Source organism: Diorhabda carinulata, chromosome 2 (genome assembly GCF_026250575.1).
Source record: "Diorhabda carinulata isolate Delta chromosome 2, icDioCari1.1, whole genome shotgun sequence".
NCBI classification, from domain to species: domain Eukaryota; kingdom Metazoa; phylum Arthropoda; class Insecta; order Coleoptera; family Chrysomelidae; genus Diorhabda; species Diorhabda carinulata.
Genome location: NC_079461.1, coordinates 12,183,382 through 12,205,073, shown reverse-complemented (window position 1 = coordinate 12,205,073; position 21,692 = coordinate 12,183,382). Strand labels below are relative to the sequence as shown.

Genomic DNA, 21,692 nt, shown 5'->3' with positions numbered 1-21,692 from the left:
GTATAAACTTCATTAAACGGATTTGAAGGTACTCTAGAGCAGTGTGACAATTATATGCGCTATTTCTAAAACCAGTAAAAAAGCACATCAGCTAGGGATGTAAACTACCTATTGTCCATATTGCTCTTAAGCATATACATAGAGCTGCATTATGTTCAGTCTTTTTTATTATTATTTTTGAACTATTCATTGTGTCTTTTCCAGTGAATTGTATGAAGTAGAAAAGTATATAAAAATTACAGAAAACGATGAAAATCATATTCTGCTGTCATGAGAACGAATTGACTGTATTTCATACATCACTTAATATAGGAGTTACTCTTCATATGTACTGTTGCCAACGTTCAAAGCGCCCATGAATCTCCCGAACGTATTGTATGATACGAATATATCTATTCGGTTGTACTCTATATTTGATGTATATAACGCGTTCATCAATTTGTCACTTCCAATTTGTCAAAATCATGTATATACGTCACGGTGTTTTACTTTCAGTGTATTTGCTAACATTTTCTTGTTCATTAAATCAACCTTCAGATTATCTTTCAATTGGCAATATAAGGATGTGGTACAAGAATTTTACAAGGAATGCGACTCCAAAAAATCCTTATTGTTCAATTTGTTGTGTGGATACAAGTAAGAATAGTCTCACTAAAATTTGTGGGAAGCACACAATGTGTATGTACCAATCTGGACAATATGGAGCTGGATGTAAGGGAGTTTTAGATATTCCTTTTCAACAACAAGAAATTGATGTTATAGTAGATGCGCACAATACGGTGAGTATCGATTAGATGCTTCAATTTCAATAGTAATAATACTAGTGATTGAATTTTCTCGAAAATTCTGTCGACTTATTTTTCGACAAAATTGAGTTGCTTGAAATCACCCCAATGACGAAAGGTGAATCAAAATAGAGACTAATGAGATAAATTTAATCAAAAATTGTATTGTATCGAACTATCTCACGAATACAGTGAAAAGATACAAACTTTATATTTTGGAGAATTGGTGGAAGACTTTCAATATTAGATTCAATCTAGAAAGTTACTCAGAATATGTATTTAAATCTTCCTCTTTCCAAATTTGTTGCCGCTTCTATATACATCTTGCTATAGTCTATTTCAAAAATGTGTAGAGTAATAAAATGGGGAATTCCGTCCAGTTCCGCTCAATTTCGGTGTCGGCCATAGGTATAGGTCTTTAAATATTGTGAAGTGATTACTTTGGTAGTAGATTATACAGTTACGTTTTGCGTTTAACAGGTATCGTTTAACCTTCTATATTTTGAGAAATATGCATTTTGCCTGGGAAAAGCATAACCGTAAAGCACTTTTACTCGAAAGCGATGAAATTGTTTGCTGACGACGAAAATACTTAAGAAGTATAAAGCAGTATAGAACGGAGCAGAAGAAAATCTTTTATCTTGATGAGACGTAGATTAATGAAGGTTATACAGTACCAAAAACGTGGCAAGACAAAAATATAACCAGAGCTCGCCAAGCTTTCATGGAAGGCCTGTCAACGGGTATTAAGGTGCCATAATGGCCTAATTTTTATTCTGTTAAAATAAAATTCTTTCCTTTTCTTTTCCTTTTCCTACTGGCACGCCTTTGGCACAATATTTTCAGTGTTTGTGAATGGATAACAATAGGCTAAACCCATATATTGAGCTTAACACGGATGATACTACCTGCACATGATAAAAAAAAATTTTACAATGAAATCAATGCCAAACTATGAAAGTGGCTTAAATATTCGTTGGGTCACTCTGTAGTCCCCTTGCATACCTAATGAGGTTTTATTACTCCATACCTTCCTGAAATAACCTACAGTAGCTGCTGATTTGATTGTTCATTTCTTCACCTTCTAATTACTACTTTGTCAAACTGTCCGTATTCATTGTTACATTTTTTGTCACGTTGAAAAGATAATAATTATTGGTCAAATACTTGGAGAATTTTGATATGAGTGAAATAGTCATACTTATGTCACATTAACGCATTAGAATAAAGCGTTATTTAAGGTACACGTCATAAGAAATTGTTAACAAAATTATACTTATAATCAACCTCATCAAAATAGTACATCAAAGATAAGGTGGACCGACGAGAACGTTCGAAACTCGCCTTTGAACAGTATAATTGCCATTTTATATTTTTATTTGCTGTAAGGTCATTAAAAGGCACGCAATTTTTTTACTACGGCTTGAAATAGAGCAAGTGTTAGTTAGCCACGCATTTTTTGTATCTTTAAATCACAAATACTGATAATATTACACAAAATCAAATTTGAGCTAATAATTTAGAATGATCATTGACAACAGTATACCTTCCGTTGTTAAAGAAACTGACAAAAATTAACTTGCAGTATGATTGAAAAGCAAGCACAGATCAAATGAACGAATTGTATTTGCTTATCTTCAAAAAATATCGAAGCAATACCAGACATCCAATTTCTTGAGATGCGTTAGTAGAATCGTATGTCCAATATTTTCAATACAAAATTGTTTGTCTAATTGTATATCAACTAAAAGTTGAGATGCATAAGTCAAGGATTACATAAAGCATTTGGGTATTTACATATTAAACTCTTTCTTCACTAACAAAAATACTGATTCACTCATACTTATAATTTTATGAATTGTAGTAGCTCCATCCCCTGATATGGTAAAATAATCTTATTAAACGTTCCTTACCAAAATAATACTATCCTAGAAGCTATCGTGATAATTTTGTTCTTCGCTAGATGGCAATAGGTGGATACTGACTTTTTGCGTCCAGAAATTATATGTATCTAATCTGATAAACAAGGTTTAGCCTTATTCAAATGAAATAGCTTTTCGTGTGATAAATCATTTCAAATCACGGAAGATTTTCATAATTTCGCTAGACCCGATGGCTCCTTCCACGGTCAGATTAACACAAAAGTCTTCTAGTTAAGGCAATCGTTACATTATATCTTGACTAAGGGATCCTGCTATTTTATCGTCTTTCAAGCTATTCCTCGCCTATATACATGACCAACTAACGTCTGTATGTTTTGAAGGTGATACTCCCACAAGTGTTTTTAGCATCAGAGGGTCTGTCCGTTGATCCCATAGCGTTAAGGGCAATTTAACATCAGTTTCATGATTATTTTGGCATAAGCTCAGCCGAAGTGGATGATGATCTAGCTACCTACAGAACTTACATCACCTCGAACGGAGAACTCACCAACAAATTAGAGAGAGCAATAGTCGTTACTTTACTGCCAATTCTTCTAGGAAAAATGTTGAGATAATAGGACGTGTCCAGAGGAACTAGAATCCTCACTTAATTTTAAGGACTGTTAATTGAAAATGATTCCAATTAATATTCAGTCTATATGCAACAAAACGGACGAGTTGTATTTGTTTTTAGAGAAGTTATTAGCAGATATCACAGGGGTCATTTACAGAGGAACTCTAATTTCGAATTCCGGCGAGGACTTCTCGGCTGTATCAAATTATGTTTTTTTACCAGTAGAAAATTCTTTTGAATGTTCCATTACAACAAAACTATCGCTTTAGTAAGCTTATTAGCTATTTGATTTCCTTCGCTCTGGTGTATCTCGGAATTCATTGTATGGTAATTTTATTTTTCTTGTCTAGCTTGTTCAATTTTTCTAGGCAATCCCAAACGTGGAATAATTTGAAATACAAATTATAAAAGTACAATCATCTTCCTAATAATTTGGATAAAAATACCCTCAAAAAGTATCACATTTTACATATTAATTATTGTCACATAATCGAATGGAAATAGCCACAATCTCCCAATGATGCTCTTGCATATGTGCTGCGAGGTAGACAGCGCAGATTGTAAATTTTAACAGTAGGTACCTCGTCCTCGTCGCAGTATCTATATTTAGATAATTATACCTGAAGCTTGATTTATAGTTGGTAATGTTCGAATGGTCGATTGCATCAACACAATAAATATAAATATCTATTAATACAAAATTTATATAAGTATAATTTTGTTCAGATATTTCGATTCTCCAAAAAAAGTTCTTTTTGTTTCAAATTTTCATTATACTCTTAAGTTTCCACTACTCAGATATATATCTTCTGTGTATAATATCAATCTCAATTATTTTATGTCGTCTCAAAATAAAATAATCAATAATTTCCAATAGCTGAGAAATCGAATAGCATTAGGCCTGGAAGAAAGAGGGAACCCAGGTCCGCAGCCGCCAGCGTCAAACATGAGAGAAATTGAATGGAACGACGAATTAGCTGATGTTGCTCATCGATGGGCGTTTCAGTGTGTATACTCGCATGATATTTGTAGGGATTTAGATAGATTCCCAGTTGGACAAAACATTGCGAGAGGAAGTTTTGCCACAAATTACGATATTTCCTTTATCGCTGGTTGGTATGATCAAGTGCAATGGATAAATGAGCTTGATCTTAATACATATCAAATATCGTGAGTATAAACAATTTAGTTCTTAGCTCAAGAAACATACTTCAATGCACATTTGTATTATGTATACAAAATTCGATTACAAAAAACCAATTATTCCCGAGCCAGTTGTACACTGGAAGGCAATTGGGTGGAATGAGTATAATACTATATATTTTTCTAGTCTAACGAATATATTCAACAAGAAATTAATATTATTATATACAGAATAGGCTAAAATGAGCGGAGCACCAATTTTGTAGCTTAGTTACGAGTTTTATGAAAAAAATTTTCTGTATATTTTGTAGACTATCTAATGGTGTTAACAGATCTTCTGTTAAATTTTTTGAGATATAACGTGGTCTGGTAATATTGTAGATGCATCACCATGTATTTATATATTTTTGTATAAGTAGATAGGATATTGCTAAATTCATTTATTCCAAGTTTATTGGGTCTTTAACTTACCATGGTAAAATTCAAACGTTAGTACTAATATTAATATAATTAATTATCAAAAGGTTTATTCCAGCAGTATGTTCTAATCATATTTCGAAGTTAGCTGCACTACACATGGCGTTACCATAATCTAAGCACGTACGTAATAATTGCTGCTGGAACACCACCTTCAACACAGGTAGGGAAGAATAAAGAAAATCATAATTTCTGTTTTTATATAGTTTCACTCTAATCTCCTCTACAAACTATAAACTCTATCTCCATCTCATAAATATTTTTTAGATGACGCCATCTGTTGTTCGTTCTGCATTCATTTACATACCGAAAGTTGCGTTTTGAGTGTTCCATGTAGTGAAAGTGACAGTTCCGTACTGCAAAACACTTTCGGGACAACTTTAACTTTCTTAAATGTGACTCTAGTCACTTCAATGTTGACAGTTTCACATCGATGATTTTGTATAACCTTAAATTTTTAATTTATATTTATAAATAACAATGAATGATGATGAAAAAGAGAAAAAATAATATTGAAAATGCAAATATCATTAAGTACATTATATTTTTAATAAATAAAATGTTTATCATTCTCTATTATTTATTTTCTTTCCTAATTGAAAAAGTTTTGGATCTTATACGTCGTCTAAAAAATGTTGTGTGCGCCGCGGCTGAAATACTACTTTGTTGGACTCGTCTGTTGCTCGCCTCGCTTCTCTTGTCTCGCAATTTGCAGACTCATCGTACAAAGTAGCATTTTCAGTCCTTGGCATATAAATAACTATTACATACTAATAAAGCACGATACATGATCTGAAATATGTGTTGACATTACTTCAACCTATCAATCATGTCAGAACTAAGTGCATGTCAAAGAATAATTTAATTCATGATTGTTGATATTTTGGAGATACAGAGAAGCCACCGAATAAGGTACTTGCATTATTTAGAAAGTATTTATTTTATTGTTTATTTTATAAATTTTATAAGTTCTCAATCTCATCAAACGATTCTCATTGGTTTTCATTTGATGATCACGAGGTTATCGTTGCCGGCAATGTAGCGTGTGCTGTTTAATACAGTTTATATTCATTAGTTACGTATAAATAGAACTTTTTCTATATATAAGAATAAAGTGATTAAACCTTTTATAGATTAATTTCTTACATTATTACATAATCACATTAAAAATTGAAAGCATAATAAACTTAATTACCTACTATAAAATATTAAAATAAGTTGAATTTGAATCTTATTTATATTGAAATGATCCTGGCACCAAAAATAATTACATTTCGCAGGATCGTCAAAACGACCAGCACTTTCAAACCATTTTGGTTGTGTATTCAAATTTCTTGGCATCATAAAAAAAACTTTATCAGGTGTTTCAGTCGTTGTATTTTCACATCCTTGCACAAAACACGATTTATATACCATTTTTCAAATTATTCAAAGTTTAATAATAATGCTTATGTTAAAATAACCGAGAAAATAACTGTAGTATTTACTTTGTATTATATATTCAGTGTTTATTTTATACGTATAACGAAACGCAATATGGCGGCCTTACTGAAATGTTTAGACTACCTATAAAATTTTTCATTTCCGTACATTTTTTTCTCTATAAATATTGATCAGATAATTTACAAAAATTATAATAAAAGTTGTAAATAAACTATCCAAAACCATTTTTTCTCAAACCATGTAAGTACCCTATTGTTTAATGATACATATCCTAATAAAGTTTCACATAATTCTATATCTATAGGGTTTCGAAATTCGAGAAAATATAATGAGACTGACAGTGTAAAAAATATTCCTTATTGTGGACAAGAAAGAAAGTCACAAATGAAGATTATGAACTTTACTATTGAACAATTCAATATCAAAATTCACAATAAATAACAATATTGGTGAGAGATTTATAAGTGCAATAACACCAAGCTATAAAGCATTGAATGAAGATGATCTTGTTAAACGATTTCAGTTTAACAAACCAATTATGAATTATATCGTGAATAAAACATCCATGAATAAAATTGTTTTCCAATGAAATTTGCATTTGATGGAAGGTCATATATAATATCCACAAAAGCTTAACGTTTGGTATGGAATATTGAGGGGAATAATAATTGCACCCTTGTCTATGAAAGACACATTAAATAGTTAAAGATATTTACAACTTTTACAAGATAAGATAATACCAGAAGTAATTCGTTCGCTGCTCCGTAGCATTAACCAGATACAGTGATAAGAAGAAATCTGGTATGAGAACGATGGTGCTCCACCTCATTATGCTGCTAGGGTTAGACAATTCCTGAACAATGTATTTCCCCAAAGTTGGATGGGCCGAAGTGGTTATATTGAAGAAGTGGCAAGATCACCGGATATCCTCACTATAGTTTCTTCTTTAGGATTATTTGAAGTCTATACTTTATAAGATTTAAGCTTAAACTCTCTAATAACTAAGAAGCTAAGACTAAGATGACGCCTGAAATGATTCAATTTGTCAAAAAATGACTTTTTCTACAGATTAGGATACTATGAGATAACCGAACGTTTTTGCGTTCAACAACTGTTCTAATAAATAATGAATTTCTATATGTCAATATTGTATTTAATAAATAAATATTCCACTTTACTATTGAATTTGATGTTAAACCGTAATCCGTAAGTCGGAGATCCATTCAACCTAATATCAGTAAATTCAGCAATACAATACCTACTCAAAAAAATATAAATATAGGGTGATGCATTCAAAATATTAGATGATAACGTCATATCTCAAAAGATGTGATATAAACAATATAAAAACCATTAGTAATTCAGTCAAAATAGACAAAAATATGTCATAACTTAGCCAAAATTCGCATAGAGCTGAAAATTGACAGAGACGTTAAATACATCATTATAAATGAAATGTCAAAAGTTCCCTTCGATCCTACTTCTGCGAAAAATTTTATTCAAGAAAGTAGGTCAGGCAAAAGTTGTAGATCATACAATTTTCTACAAAAATGGTCCAGTCACTTTTTCTCTTACGACTCACCATACGTGAAATATCGCGGTTTTAATCTTTAGAAAATTCAAATTTTACATAATATACACTAAAATGCATCCAGTATACGTCACCAGACGTTAAATATAAATGAAAATAAGAAACTATTGGTTCGTGTTACATATACAATAAAACTTATATACATTAAACATCTGCTAGCTACGTCATTGTTCGAGTGTGGAGGGTCGCGTACCTGCCTATTTTTGAAGGAAGTAAATGAAATGACTTAGTACATAATGTACTGTACTGAAAATTCCTGTGCAGTGAACAGACGTGCTTATTGGTAATATTTTCAATTTTAATTTGTGCTGTTAAATAATTGAAACAAAATGTCAGAAGTTTATTTCATTTGTGATAAACCTTTGAAAGAAAGTGAAGTTGTTGTTGTTGATCGTGGAATGAAGACTTTGTTTGATGCAAGTGTTGAAAGGAATGATAATTTTTTTTATTATACTTGAAAGACAAGCAGTCTGTGACAGTCCACTTGCAGTGTCGTAAAATGTATACTCGAAAGAGTGCAGCTAAAAGACAGCGCAAGTCAGAACAAGGTAGTACATCTACGATAAGTCCACCTCATACTAGAGACCGGATTTCAACTTTAAAAGATATTGTTCATTTTGCGGCGATGAAGCAAATGAAGAAGCTGAAAAGAAGAAAGCGCAGAATGTTCGTCGTAAAATTTATAACGTATCTACACTTAAATTTAAAAACTCCACTTTAAAGGTAGCTCGGACTCGTTCTGATGACGTAGCAAAAGCTGTTATTGCCAGCATTGAGTATGAATTTGACATAGTTGCTGCTGAAGCTAAGTACCACCATAACTGTTATAATATCTTTCTGAAGCCTACTACGGGATATAAAGTCTGTCGGCCCGAAGATGAGTCAGTAAACTTGGCGATGGAGGAAATATTTCAGTACATTGAAAATAATGATTGTCAATTTTCATTACAAGAATTAAAAAATATCGGCAAAAATCCAACTATAGATAATAAAACCATTAAAAGAAGTTAAAGTATGGTGATAAAATTATAACTGAGGAGAAAGGTAGATTAACAATTATCTGTTTTATTGATAATCAGTACAATATTCTTAATAAAGCTTGATATGAAAATAAAAAACTAAATACAAACGTAGAACGATTCAGAATATTGAAAGCTACTGCAGCAATTATTCGAGAGGATATTCAATCTGTAGTGATTGATAAGACCCAAACGAATGGGGTTGGAAATTAAGCAATAATTATTTGGAGCCAATTCAAACTTTACTCCCGCCTGCTCCAGAAAAACTACTCAATACTATTTTTTGTAAATGCATGACGGATTGTGGTAAAAGTTGTGGCTGTCAAAAAGTGGAATTATTTTCTTCGACAGTATGCATCAATTGTCACAGTCAGACTTGCTCCAATATTGAAACAAATACAACAGATGAAGATATTTATGATATTAATGAAGAGACTATTGATGCATCCCTTTTCTTAAAACAGCGAACAGAAATTCTGCAAGAAGAAGAGAATGAAGACGAAGAAATAATTGTCGAAGTAGAATTAGACAATCATCTTATTTAATGACATGTAGAAAAAAACAACCTATTCCACTTTAATTATTAGCAATATTACTATTCTTTCAATTGATCTGAATTTGAATACGATCTGATCAAACTTTCTTTATTACAATAGATCGTGGAGTATACCTCCTAGGGAAACCACGTTAAAAAAATGCGCCAAGTACATTACCTCATAGGTGGTGCGGAAATATGTGCATATTATGTAAAATCTTCTAATGATTAAAACCGCGATATCTCACTGGACCATTTTTGTAGAGAATTGTATGATTTACAACTTTTGCCAGACCTACTTTCATGATAATAAATAAATAATAAATAAATCTTAAGTTTGTACTTTTGACCTTGAATAAAATTTTTTGCCGAAGTAGGATCGAAGGGAACTGTTGACATTTCATTTATAATGATGTATTTAATGTCGCTGTCAATTTTCAGCTCTATGCCAATTTTGCCTAAGTCAAATGTCTATTTTGATAGGACTATAGGTAGTATATGTACAAAAAATTTTATTCTAGAATATTTTTCATAAAGTCATTAATAAGCCACTCATTCGGTTTTTCGTCTATTTTGCCCGATCCTGTATAATACATGTAACCGCATCAGTAATATAAGTAAAATTATTTATACAGTAGCATTTATTTATGGCAGGACCCATATCAATATTAATTTTTTGATTGTTTATGAGTACGTTCCTATGAAGATTACATCAAAAAGTATTGTACAGAGAAAACGATTTACGTTTTGGTATAAACACTGCATAAAATTGAACAATCATTGAAGTTTTTCTATACGAGGTGTGGTCAATAAATTTAATGAATGGATTTTCATGGCAGCAATTGAGACAAACGGGAACTATAGCTACTTTAGTCAAATGATGTCAACTGTGTTTGTCGTGAAGCACAGATTTTGAAAAAAGCATTAGTTTTTGTTTCAAGTTGAAAAAAAATGCCAAAGAAGCTCACGAAATGTTTGAAACTGTCTGAAATGATAATATAGTAACTTTATTTGAAAGTAGTAGGACAAAATAAAAATCTAAAATGGTTGTCGTTTTTTTCTATTGTGAGAACATAGTGGGAATAGAGCTCCCAAGGGACAATAGAATGGGGCTAGAAGAAAACACTATTATACGTTAGTAGTTTTCAAGTTTTTTAAAACGTAGACGAAAATTTTAAATAAATGATAGTGTAATTTGAAACTTGAATCTGTTTCAAACTTCAAACTTGTCTGTGTAGGATCGAGTTAGGGATATTCTACCACTAAAATTTAATCAATAAACTTCGTCTTTAGACAAATTTGCTCATAACAAAACAAAGCAAATTAAATAAGAAATGACCAAATAAGTTATATGCTGTCAACTCGGAAAGTAGATATCTAGTAGGATACTAAATTTAGCATGATCTCTTTCATTGAGACTTCTTCGAATATTAATGAAAATCTTTGAAGATATGATCGATCAAACTTTTATAACAGAAGTCGTTAATGCATTAGCTATACTGATAAATATGGTAAGTATCAAGTATATTGGTATTCTGCAAGTTTTAATAAATCTTGCTGATGACTAGGAAGATCCCAATCATGTACCAGTATCAGAGATATCTGATTTATAAAATTCTAATAAAGTAATATTTAGAATATTGGGTGTTTTGTTCAATACATCATTACTATGTTTGATTTTTCACAAAAAACTTTTCTGTCGTAAAGTAATGAATCAACGCACCTCATTAAAACGATTGAATACATTAAATGGCTACCAACTCCCAATTCCCAAGATATGGTGATATTGTCTATAACAATCAAATTCTCTTGCACACTCGAAAATTAGAACGGATTTCATTTGAATGAAACTAAGTTTCTCTCTAATGATGCTCATTTTGTTAGTACAAACTTGATAATGCTGAATGCCAAATGTCTAAAACTTGTAAGGTAATCTAAATTATAGGAAATCCTGCAACAAAGAAATTCCAGAAACCCTTTCCCAAGCCGTGCTCAACTCCAACCCAATTTCTCGACAATGCACGTTCCTAAGGTACCGTGGAAACTGATTAGCTTACTCGGAGTAGAAGTGAATACCTGCTTACTCTGTTACGTATCCCAAAAAAATAGTTAATAAATGAAATCATATAAATTTTACTAATTCGTTAGAAAAATTAACATACAGTACATTAAGGCACAGAAAAAAAAGAGCATTGGATATTGGGAACGATAACCACGTATATAAATATCCAAGGTACACAGCTTTGGCTACAAAATAACGAAATCGGTATTCAAAATTAATAACCACAATCGGCGGTTACTAAAAATGATCAATTAATATTCAACTTAATTAATAGTAGTTATACTATATTATACAAAAAGCTTCGATCAGAGATTCCCAATATTTTGGAGGTAAAACACGAAAATCTACGGAATTCAGAACGCTCTCACGAACAAAGAAAGTATGTGCCTTCTTAGACGTAGGAAGCGCTTTTGACAATACTCCACACGAGGCTATCAAAAGTACATTAGATGCAAGAGGAGTAGATAGAACAACCTCTAGATGGATTTTAAAATTACTATCAACTAGAACAGCAGAAATGAAAGTAGGACAAGACATCATTTCAATTACATTACAAATTGTAGCATTTTATAAAGCTAGGTGATGAATCGAAAGTTTCATCTGATTCTAAAACTCCAGAGTAAAGCCACACACACACGTGCGCGTGAGAAGTCCCGTTTCTCTAAGCACCAACCCTTGATAAAACCACGGATGGGTGCGAAGAAGGACATTTCACCAACCCTCTGTCATTTCGAAAGATCCTCATCCTCATTCGCGTCATAGTTTCGCTTGTAGACTCCTTCCCCTCCCTGTTCTATGGCAGATTCCGGAAAGTCTTATCTTTTTGTTAAGAGTTAGCCTGTTGGCTATACACTCTTGGCTTCTTTTTCTGGACGTCCTATTGTGTGTGAGTTTCGCTACCACGGGTAAACCCTTTCTCACCTTTTTAGGGAAATAAAAGATCTAATTCGAGTATTCCTTCGCCTTTTCTATAGCTGTCCCCGTTATATAACTCGGCACTTTTTCATGAAATGTGTAGTTACCGTGTCGAGGGGTGTCCTCTTGTGGGACTGTCTCGGTAAACCTAGGACCTTGGGAAAATGTTTTTGTTGTTTTTTGTTTTTTGTGTGTGTATTTGTGTTTTTGTTTTTTGAAAATTTTTTACTAACCTAACTCGTTCCTGTTGTTCTCTGTTTTAGTTTACCTGTTGGGCAATGAGTGTTGCTCGGATGTTTTTTGTCTTGCTGGGCCTTGCGTTTTAGAAGCAGTTAAAGCTTAGCTAACTCCTGTTTGTTTGGTGCTCGTGGCTGGTTTGTTTTCCGTCTTCTTTGGGTTTTTCAAGCACCACCTGTAATTCAACAGGTGCTCTCCTCCGTAGGTCTTACATTTTGGCTTTTCTGTCCTACTTAGGGTCCAGTCCGCCGCTCTGTGCGCTCCCGCGCATCTTACTTATTGCACGTGCTTTGTCAGCGATGAAACCCTTGGCATCTGTAACATTGTACAGATCCGTCGTGCCTTTTCTCCTCTACTGCACTTATTTTTGTACGGCTTCTTGTAAGATTATTTGGTTTTGGTTTTAATCCGTTTTCCCTAACGCAGGGGTGTTTAAAGCCAGTCCTTTTTTGACTAGCTTCCTTTTCTTCTCTTCGTTGAGTAGGTACTTATACCACTCAATCTCTTTATACTCGCTCAGGAGCATCTTCATTTTGTTGAAATCATCTTTCGTTGCTGTTATAATCTTTTCTGAGTGTATTCTCATTTTGCACTGTGCATCGATTTTTCTCTGCACTAGCTGCTTCCATTTTGCTGTCCATATTAGTGGGGACTTTAATATTATGGTGGCCTTCTCTCTGATTTTTGCCTATTTTTTTGTTCTTCTCTTCTTATCTGTCCTAATTCTTTTTGAACTAGTCCGTACTGCAAATGAAATATAAAGGGTGGTCCCCTATCCAAAATAGGTAGAAAACTCAAATATAATTAGAGTTTGCTTTGAAAAAAATCAAACTTTTTTCCAATTTTGCTAAACTACTGGCAACATTGTAATGATTCCTGTATTCCATGCATTTGTTTTTATATCTGACTTCCATAGTAGGCGCTTGTTACACGGTTCGTACCAAGTAGTATTACACTGAACATTTTTTTTTCGCTATGAAAAAAAGTTAACATTAACGCATCAATAGACATACAGAAGTGTCGAGTATATTTGACAGTTGTGAAAAAATATCCAAAATAATAGATATTCGCATACAGAGTGTTTATTCCGTAGTGATTGCGATGTAAAAATTCCCATATCTTTTCAAATGCCCTGAATAGTTTGAGCTATTACCCACCTTGTATCTATGTATGAATGAATTTGGGGTCTCGTATAAACGGCGACCCAAAGGATCTAGTGTGTCCCCTTTTCTTGCTGCGATATCGGAGAACCCAGTGTTTCCAGCTGATCTTCTTTCATTTAAAAAGTCTAGAATGTGAGATGGCTTTAATTGCCAGAGATCTTCGTCTTCTATTTCAAGCGCTCCCAAGTGTAGTGCTCTGAAGTTTCTTAGTGTTTCACACTTCGAGAGAATGTGGATAGAGGCTTCGTCTTCTGTGCAACAAAATCTGCACGCCCCATTCAGGTGTTTATTGAGGCGATAGAACCCCTGTTAGTATTAGTAGATTGTTCTTACTTAGGTTGATACATTAAGCATATCTACTCTAGTTATCATTTCCCAGAAGAGTCTTTGTCTGTCTCGACTCCTGTAGGTTGTCCCAATAATTGGTTTTGCTCCTATCTACCTTTTTTCCCATTATCCACCTTATAGTTTGGGATATTTTCCATATAAGCAACATGTTTCTCACTTTATTGTGTTGATAATTTTATCGGATACCTTTCATAATAATGAAAATATTATAGAATAATCATCGTGAATATCATATAAATATACTTCAGTTCAATTTGAATAATTGGAAAAACTAATATCACAAAACCAACATTTTTCAGATTCGAAAGTCCCCTTCGTTATTATACTCAATTTATCTGGGCTGACAGTTATCAAATTGGCTGTGCTAGGGTTTTATTTGAGCATGAAAACGGTGCAAACATCACATATAACGAACATTTCATTTGTAACTACGGGCCAAGTGGAAATTTACCAGGACAACCTGTTTACAGAAAAGGTGCACCATGTACTAATTGTCCTGAAGGTACAGGTTGTAGCATAATGTATCCAGGACTATGTAAAAATGAACTTTTTTATGATGATCCGGAATTTAATATGGATGATAGTATAAGAAATAAAGAATGTTTACGATACAGAAGATCCAATTTGAATAAGACGAACAACGGTCAATTAAATTCCTTGTCAACTTTATTAACCTATATTTCTTGTATTTGTATATCGTTTTTATAATAATTAATATATTTAGTGAAGACACTCGGGTTTTCTATCGTTATGTTGATGATTTCGTCATCAACTGTATCTAAGAAATTTTCCGATAATTCGGTAATTTTCTTTGTGAATAAATTGAGAACTATAAAAATACGGTGAACAAAAACGATTAGTCGAACCGAATAGATGACTCGTTGAAAGTAGCCAGTCCAGTTGCTGGCGGCCACAGGTACAAGTTATAAACAAAAAGGCTGCAATTTTTTTACGAGTAATTTGAAGTATGCTAATTGAGAGAAGAGCTTAAGAAGTTATCTATTTCTCAAAGTGAAAAGAAATGTCGACAATAATTTTGATTTTAAAAATTTCCCATTATTTCATTCTATGATAGAAAACAGAAAAGTTTTTCTTAAATCAATTAGTATAATTTGAAGTACTTTTAAGAAAAAACAGCTTTATTGCTTATAACATTCTTTTGGTGCAAATTGTCTCCACCGACTGGGCTATCCACTGAAGGTATGGGAATGCATTTTGCTAACGTTGGTCTATCTTTAAAGGCAAGCCGCAACAAACCCAATCAAATCATTTTAGTTAAATTGTGTGGTGTATTTTGATACATTTTTGGTGGCGAAAGGTCACAAAACAAAGGAAATATGTTCCATAGAACAAGATGAAGAAGAATCAATGCAGTGTAAACCCATTCGGCATTGTATGATACAAGCTGGAGACAACGCTTGAGGTGATGTTGATTTGATTCTGACAAACTTAAGAATAACACATCATCTTCTGCTTTTGATAAGATACCTGCTAGTACGCCATAGCAGTTTCATGAGCTACCGTTGTCAGTATAGAAACACGCAAGTTTTCCACACAGCGACTAATTGACACTAGGTAGATCGTACTTTAAGGACTAATCGACGCGTTTAATCGCTTCGACTAATGGCCATAAATAAACCGTACCTTAACACATGTTTTGAAGAACTCAAAATTCATCAGTTCACTTTGAAGGTACGGTCTACATATAGCGATTAGTCGAAACGATTAATTATAGTCTATTGTATTGTATAAGTCAGTTAGAAAAATTGCCCACAACCAGTAAACGAAAAAAGATTTACATAATTGGCCAAATTCAAATATCAATTCACATCCCGGTTCATTGAGAATATAACTGTATTCTTCGAGTTCCATTCATCATTTATTCGAGATATATTTAAAACATATGAAATAGATAAAATTGCAGAAAATCGTCGAATGACGGTGGTTAGATCACTGCGAATCACCAAACAAACTGCAAAAAAAGTTTTTCAGAACACTAACAAATAGAACGTTGATTTCAAGAAGCTGTTAGCACATAAGAAATGGAGAGCTTATTTTATATCGATGATAAATAAAATTGCTTTTCAGAATTCCTAACTATTTGTCAGTATTACTTTGCCACCCCAGGATATAACGCAAACGTTGAAAAAGCTTTTTCATTGATAGGTTAGGAATGAACGAAAAAATGCAATAGATTATGTTGACAATGTTGCCAAAATGTTGGTTATAGAAAACATTTGACATGTAAGTATATATATATATATATATATATATATATATATATATATATATATATATATATATATATATATATATATATATATATATATATATATATTAATCGGGTTAAAACGTTCTTCGCCGTCTTCCGATTCCCAGTTTCCATTTTTCTCGATCTTCCCAAAGATCTTCTTCCAATACTCTCTCTCGAATATCCTTCTCGATACCTTGTCTCCAGCTTAATCTTGGTCTTCCTCTTTTTCTTCTTCCTTGTGGTGCCCAATTTAAAATTTGTGTGGGTATGCGGTCTTCAGGCATTCTTTGGACATGTCCGTACCATCTTAACTGATTTACCCTAATGTCTTCCGTAATCGTATGTTGCACTTTCATGATCTCCCTGATTCTGTCGTTTCTTATTTTTTCCAGTCTTGATATTCCTGCCACGCGTCTCCAATAATCCATTTCTGTGGCTTCAAGCATTTTGATTGTTTTTTCTTTTAGAGGCCAGATTTCGCTACTATATGTTGTTATACTTTTTATTATGCTATTGTATATTCGATGTTTGTTTTCCTTGGATATTTGTTTGTCCCACAATACACTATTTAGTTGTCTTATTGCTTGTCTTCCTTGTTATTTCTTTGTGTTATTGCTTCATCTAATCTTCCATCATTAGTGATGATCATGCCTAGGTATTTGTATTTTGTACAATGACTTATTTTTTGTTGTGTTTCTTCAAGTATTAAATTTTGTTGTTCTCCTCCAATACACATATATTCCGTTTTACTAAAATTTACTTCTAGACCCCATTTCCTGTATTCCTCTACTAGCTTTCTTGTCATATATTCTAAGTCTTCGTAGTCCTGTGCCAAGATTATTTGGTCATCTGCAAAACACAGGGTATATAGTGTGGAATCGATTAGTGGGATGCCCATGTTCTTACATTTCCTTTTCCAGTGTGCTAGTACGTGACATGTAAGTATTTTTACAAATACATTTTGAAAGAAACAGAAAGAAGAAGGTTTCAGCAACCTAAAAATATGAATAATTATTTTTATTATTTAACTCAAAGAGAGTATTTTTCTTTTATTGTATATCTTAAAGAGAGGAAGTCTTTGATAATTTTTTTAATTAAAAAAGTCTTAATCCAGTCACATCCTAGGCTAAACCGTTGGATCTCTGAGCACTTTGTTTTTTCTTTTACCCAAGCAGGTCGCTAGTCTCTTTTATCCGGGCTTGGGACCAGCTGTGAAACCACTGAGCTACTCAGTTCACCCAGCGATATCACAGGCACTAAGCACAATAGAAATGCGAACTCTGAGATCAATAACAGGATATACGTTACTCGATCGGAAGAGAAATGAAGAAATAAGGGACATGTGCGATATTCAGGATGTAGTAAGATGGGCAAGGAGCCGCAGAAGAGAATGGAGAGAAAATGTTGACAGAATGCCAAATGAACGGTTAGCAAAAATTGCAAATGGAAAGAAACCAGACACAACTCGACTTCCTGGACGACCACCTATAAGGTGGTATGAAAGCTGGTCCTCAGCTTCCCAACTACTCCTGGCAAACCCTTGATGAAAATACAGGACCTAGTCCTAACGTAAGAAGAAAAAGAAAAAAGTCTTATTTGTTCCTTTCATTGGGATTTAGAAAGAATTTAAATATTATGATGAATCTTCAAGTACCTAGAATTTAATTTTTAATGAATAATAATATAGTACCTACCTAAGACTATATTATATTAATTAGATTATAATAAAAAAAGCTTGAGTGTACATACAATTAATACTGAGAGGAAATCGTCAATAACATAGGGTGTCCGGCTTTTCTACCCAAATGTCGACTTGGCAACCCCGATTGCGATCTAAACCCGATTGACCTGGTATGGGAAAGATAAAGGAAGAAAAATAATTCTTCTAAAATGAATAATGTTAAACAGTTTAGATAATGTGAAGCTTTAGATAATCTGAAGTCTGAAAACTGAGAAAAGGCAGAAAAAAGGAAATGTGGAAGTTGTACACTTCTGTTCATTGAAATATCATACAAGTCTTGGGACAGATTTTTGCAATTTTATAACTGTGTCATTTTGCTTAACATTTGGTGCCATGTTTACCAATATCAAGTTAACAGGTAAGTTTTTATGAAAAAAGTCTTCTGATAGACCAGCTACCTTACAATTTGACAATAATGGCAGTTTTCTGGATTTCAGTTAACTAAGTAAACTTGTACTTCAACTGAACAGAAATTAATTATTAGATAATCTGTCAATGACAATGAAAGTGACATTAGGTAGGAATTCTGATATACTTAGGCAAAATGTAACTGTATTCTTTTTCAGTAAATAAAGGTGTATATTACTGATAAAATGATCGAACCACTCATTGTAAATATTTGTTACGATAGATCATCTTCTGATTTCGATTCTGATTCTGTTTACAAGTCAAAATTTGAACCGTAACGCCTATATAACCAGTATGACTCAATGTTTTTAATATATACCTTGTGAAAAAATAAAAGGTTTTAGAAAAAAAAGCACTTTTTTTACCTTTAGCTGTTCAACTGTATATAACAAATTAATAACGTGAAATTATAAGTGTAGAGGGTGTCAAACATAATATAACCCATATACTTTTCTTCAAACCTGTAAGAGTTATCAAAAAATTCTAATTACAAAAGTTTTTTGTATTTGACAGAATTTTTAGTTTATTGACTTTTGGATTACAAAGGGTATCCCAATTCTTCAGTATAGATATCAACTTTGGAATTTTAAAAACACTCTATATTTTATTGCGTTTTTTGATTTAGTGGTAAAAACAAAGGTAACTTTCAAAAGATCGACCTTTTTTACTTCAGCACGGTGTAAGAAATATTTGAGTTTTTTAAACTTTTATTTAAAAATCATTATATTTGGTCAATTTCGCGAAATGAAAATTAGGCGTGCTGGCATCATTGCAAAAGGAATTTTCAAACACAAACCCTAGGTTTATTAAATTTTCGTGATTTTCTAGTCTAAAATCATACTTGGTTTAATTTTTTAATGTATGAGTTTCGAATTTTGTAAATAACATAATCTCATTTTTTGTAAATGGCTCGTATATTATACCTTTAATAGAACGCGCATTAAAATAAGAATATTTTCATACATACATATCCTATATATAATGGTTGTGAAGTTATTTAACTTTTTCTCATTTTTTGCTAATCCTATATTTAAAATACTGAAAAACACTGGGTATTGCATTTTTGAGAAAAAACTGAATAGAGAATATTCATTAAAAACAATATGCTATAAAAATATCACACCCTTAAACAAATATTTTTAATACGAATAATGCAAATAAACATTTTATCTACATCTCGAGATATTTGAAGTATGAAAATGCAGAAAATTAATAAAATATACTCAATTAAAATACCCGATTCATATTTAAAGACCGGTATTTTACAATTTGTTTTCTATGTATCCGTGCTTCAGATTGGTTGACATAATTAATTTCCTCTTGAATTTTTTCTTTCAGTTCAGCCACTGCATAATTATTCCTATCTTTGCATATTCTATTTTTTGAAGTACGTCACAAAAAAAATTCTATCGGTGTTAAATCAGAACTCCCTGGAGGCCACGCATATGTCCCATTTCTACAGATAGTTTTATTGTATATTTTGAAATAAATTTGTTTAAGGGTACAAAAGCATATAGGAAAATGGAGGATACATAGAAAACAAATTGAGTATATTTTAATAATTTTCTGCATTTTCCTACTTCAAATCTCTCGAGATGTAGATAAAATGTTTCTTTGAATTATTGCTAATAAAAATATTTGCTTAAGAGTATTTTTATAGCTTTTTGTTTTTGATAAAAATTTTCTATTTTATCTAGTATTAAACTATTTTCAATATAGCATTAGCAAAAAAATGAGAAAAAGTCAAATAGTTCCACAATCACTGTATATAGTTATAGGACATGTATAAAAATATGAAAATATTATTTTTTTATGTGCGTTTAATTCCTTTTGCAATGATGCCAGCACGCCTAATTTTCATTTCGCGAAATTGACCAAATATAATGATTTTTAAATAAAAGTTTAAAAAACCTCAAGTATTTCTTACACCGTGCTGAAGTAAAAAAGGTCGATCTTTTGAAAGTTACCTTTGTTTTTACCACTAAATCAAAAAACGCAATAAAATATAGAGTGTTTTTAAAATTCCAAAGTTGATATCTATATTATTACTGTATATTTTGTTATTTACAAAATTCGAAACTCATATAGTAAAAAAATACACATAAACTAGAAAACCTCAAAAATTTAATAAACCTAGGGTTTGTGTTTTAAAATTCATTTCGCAAATGATGCCAGCAAGCCTCATTTCCATATCACATTTTATAAAAGTTACCTTTCTTTTAATCACTCAATCAAAAAACGCAATAAAATATAGGGTGTTCCATTTAAAATTTAAACGTTGATACTGAATACTTGGGGCACCCTGTATAATCCAAAAGTCAATAATATAAAAATTTCTTCAAATATAAAGAACTTTCGTAAAGTTTTTTGATAACAATAACAGGTTTTGAGAAAAATATGGGTCACCCGATATATTCATCATATTTATAAAAATGTTATTTCATCCAAAAATACTAGAAGTATAAACTAATATTTTAACTGTCTTCTAAAAGAAGCGATACGACTATGTATAACAAATTAATTATTTTCATACGCGTTTAAATGCATCGATTAGTCGTTATAGTATCATTTACCTCGTGTCCATTAGTTGCTGTAATGTGGAAATCAACTTGCGTGTTTCTTTACTAACAATGGCAGTTTATGAAAGTGTATACCAGCAACTTATTAGAAGAAGATGATGCGTTATGATTAAGTTTGCGAAAAGTAATATTTATCTTCAATGTTGAAAGAAAGAAAGAAAGATCCTATAATATATTAATTACAAGACATCTAATTGACGATGAAACTAAATTTCATCAATACTTTGCACTTCAACGACACAGATCCCTGAAGTATAATCATATACATGGTGCCCCAAGAAGAGTTAAAACTATCTGTTTACGGCAAAATACTTAACAGCAAAATCATGAAAATTTCTACGTTTGGGTTTTCGGATGGCCAGCTTCCGGTTCTACCGGAAGTCGACTGTAACTCTGTTAATTTGAATAGAACACCCTGTATATTTTTTTCGCAAACTGCATACTTATTGAGTTATTAATTTTTTTGTAAAAAATTTGACCGTGCCAGATAAATTAC

General features: G+C 32.2%; 1 protein-coding gene across 1 annotated transcript in view; it reads left to right on the top strand.

Moving 5' to 3' along the window:
• The first annotated feature begins 469 nt into the window (after positions 1–469).
• Positions 470–21,692, top strand: part of LOC130903725 (venom allergen 5-like) — a 34,794-nt gene continuing 13,571 nt past the window's right edge. The window contains exons 1-2 of the mRNA XM_057815967.1: positions 470–779; positions 4,159–4,451. Coding sequence (XP_057671950.1) covers positions 564–779; positions 4,159–4,451 — 509 coding nt within the window. The 5' untranslated portion in view covers positions 470–563. The remainder of the gene's footprint in view (positions 780–4,158; positions 4,452–21,692) is intronic.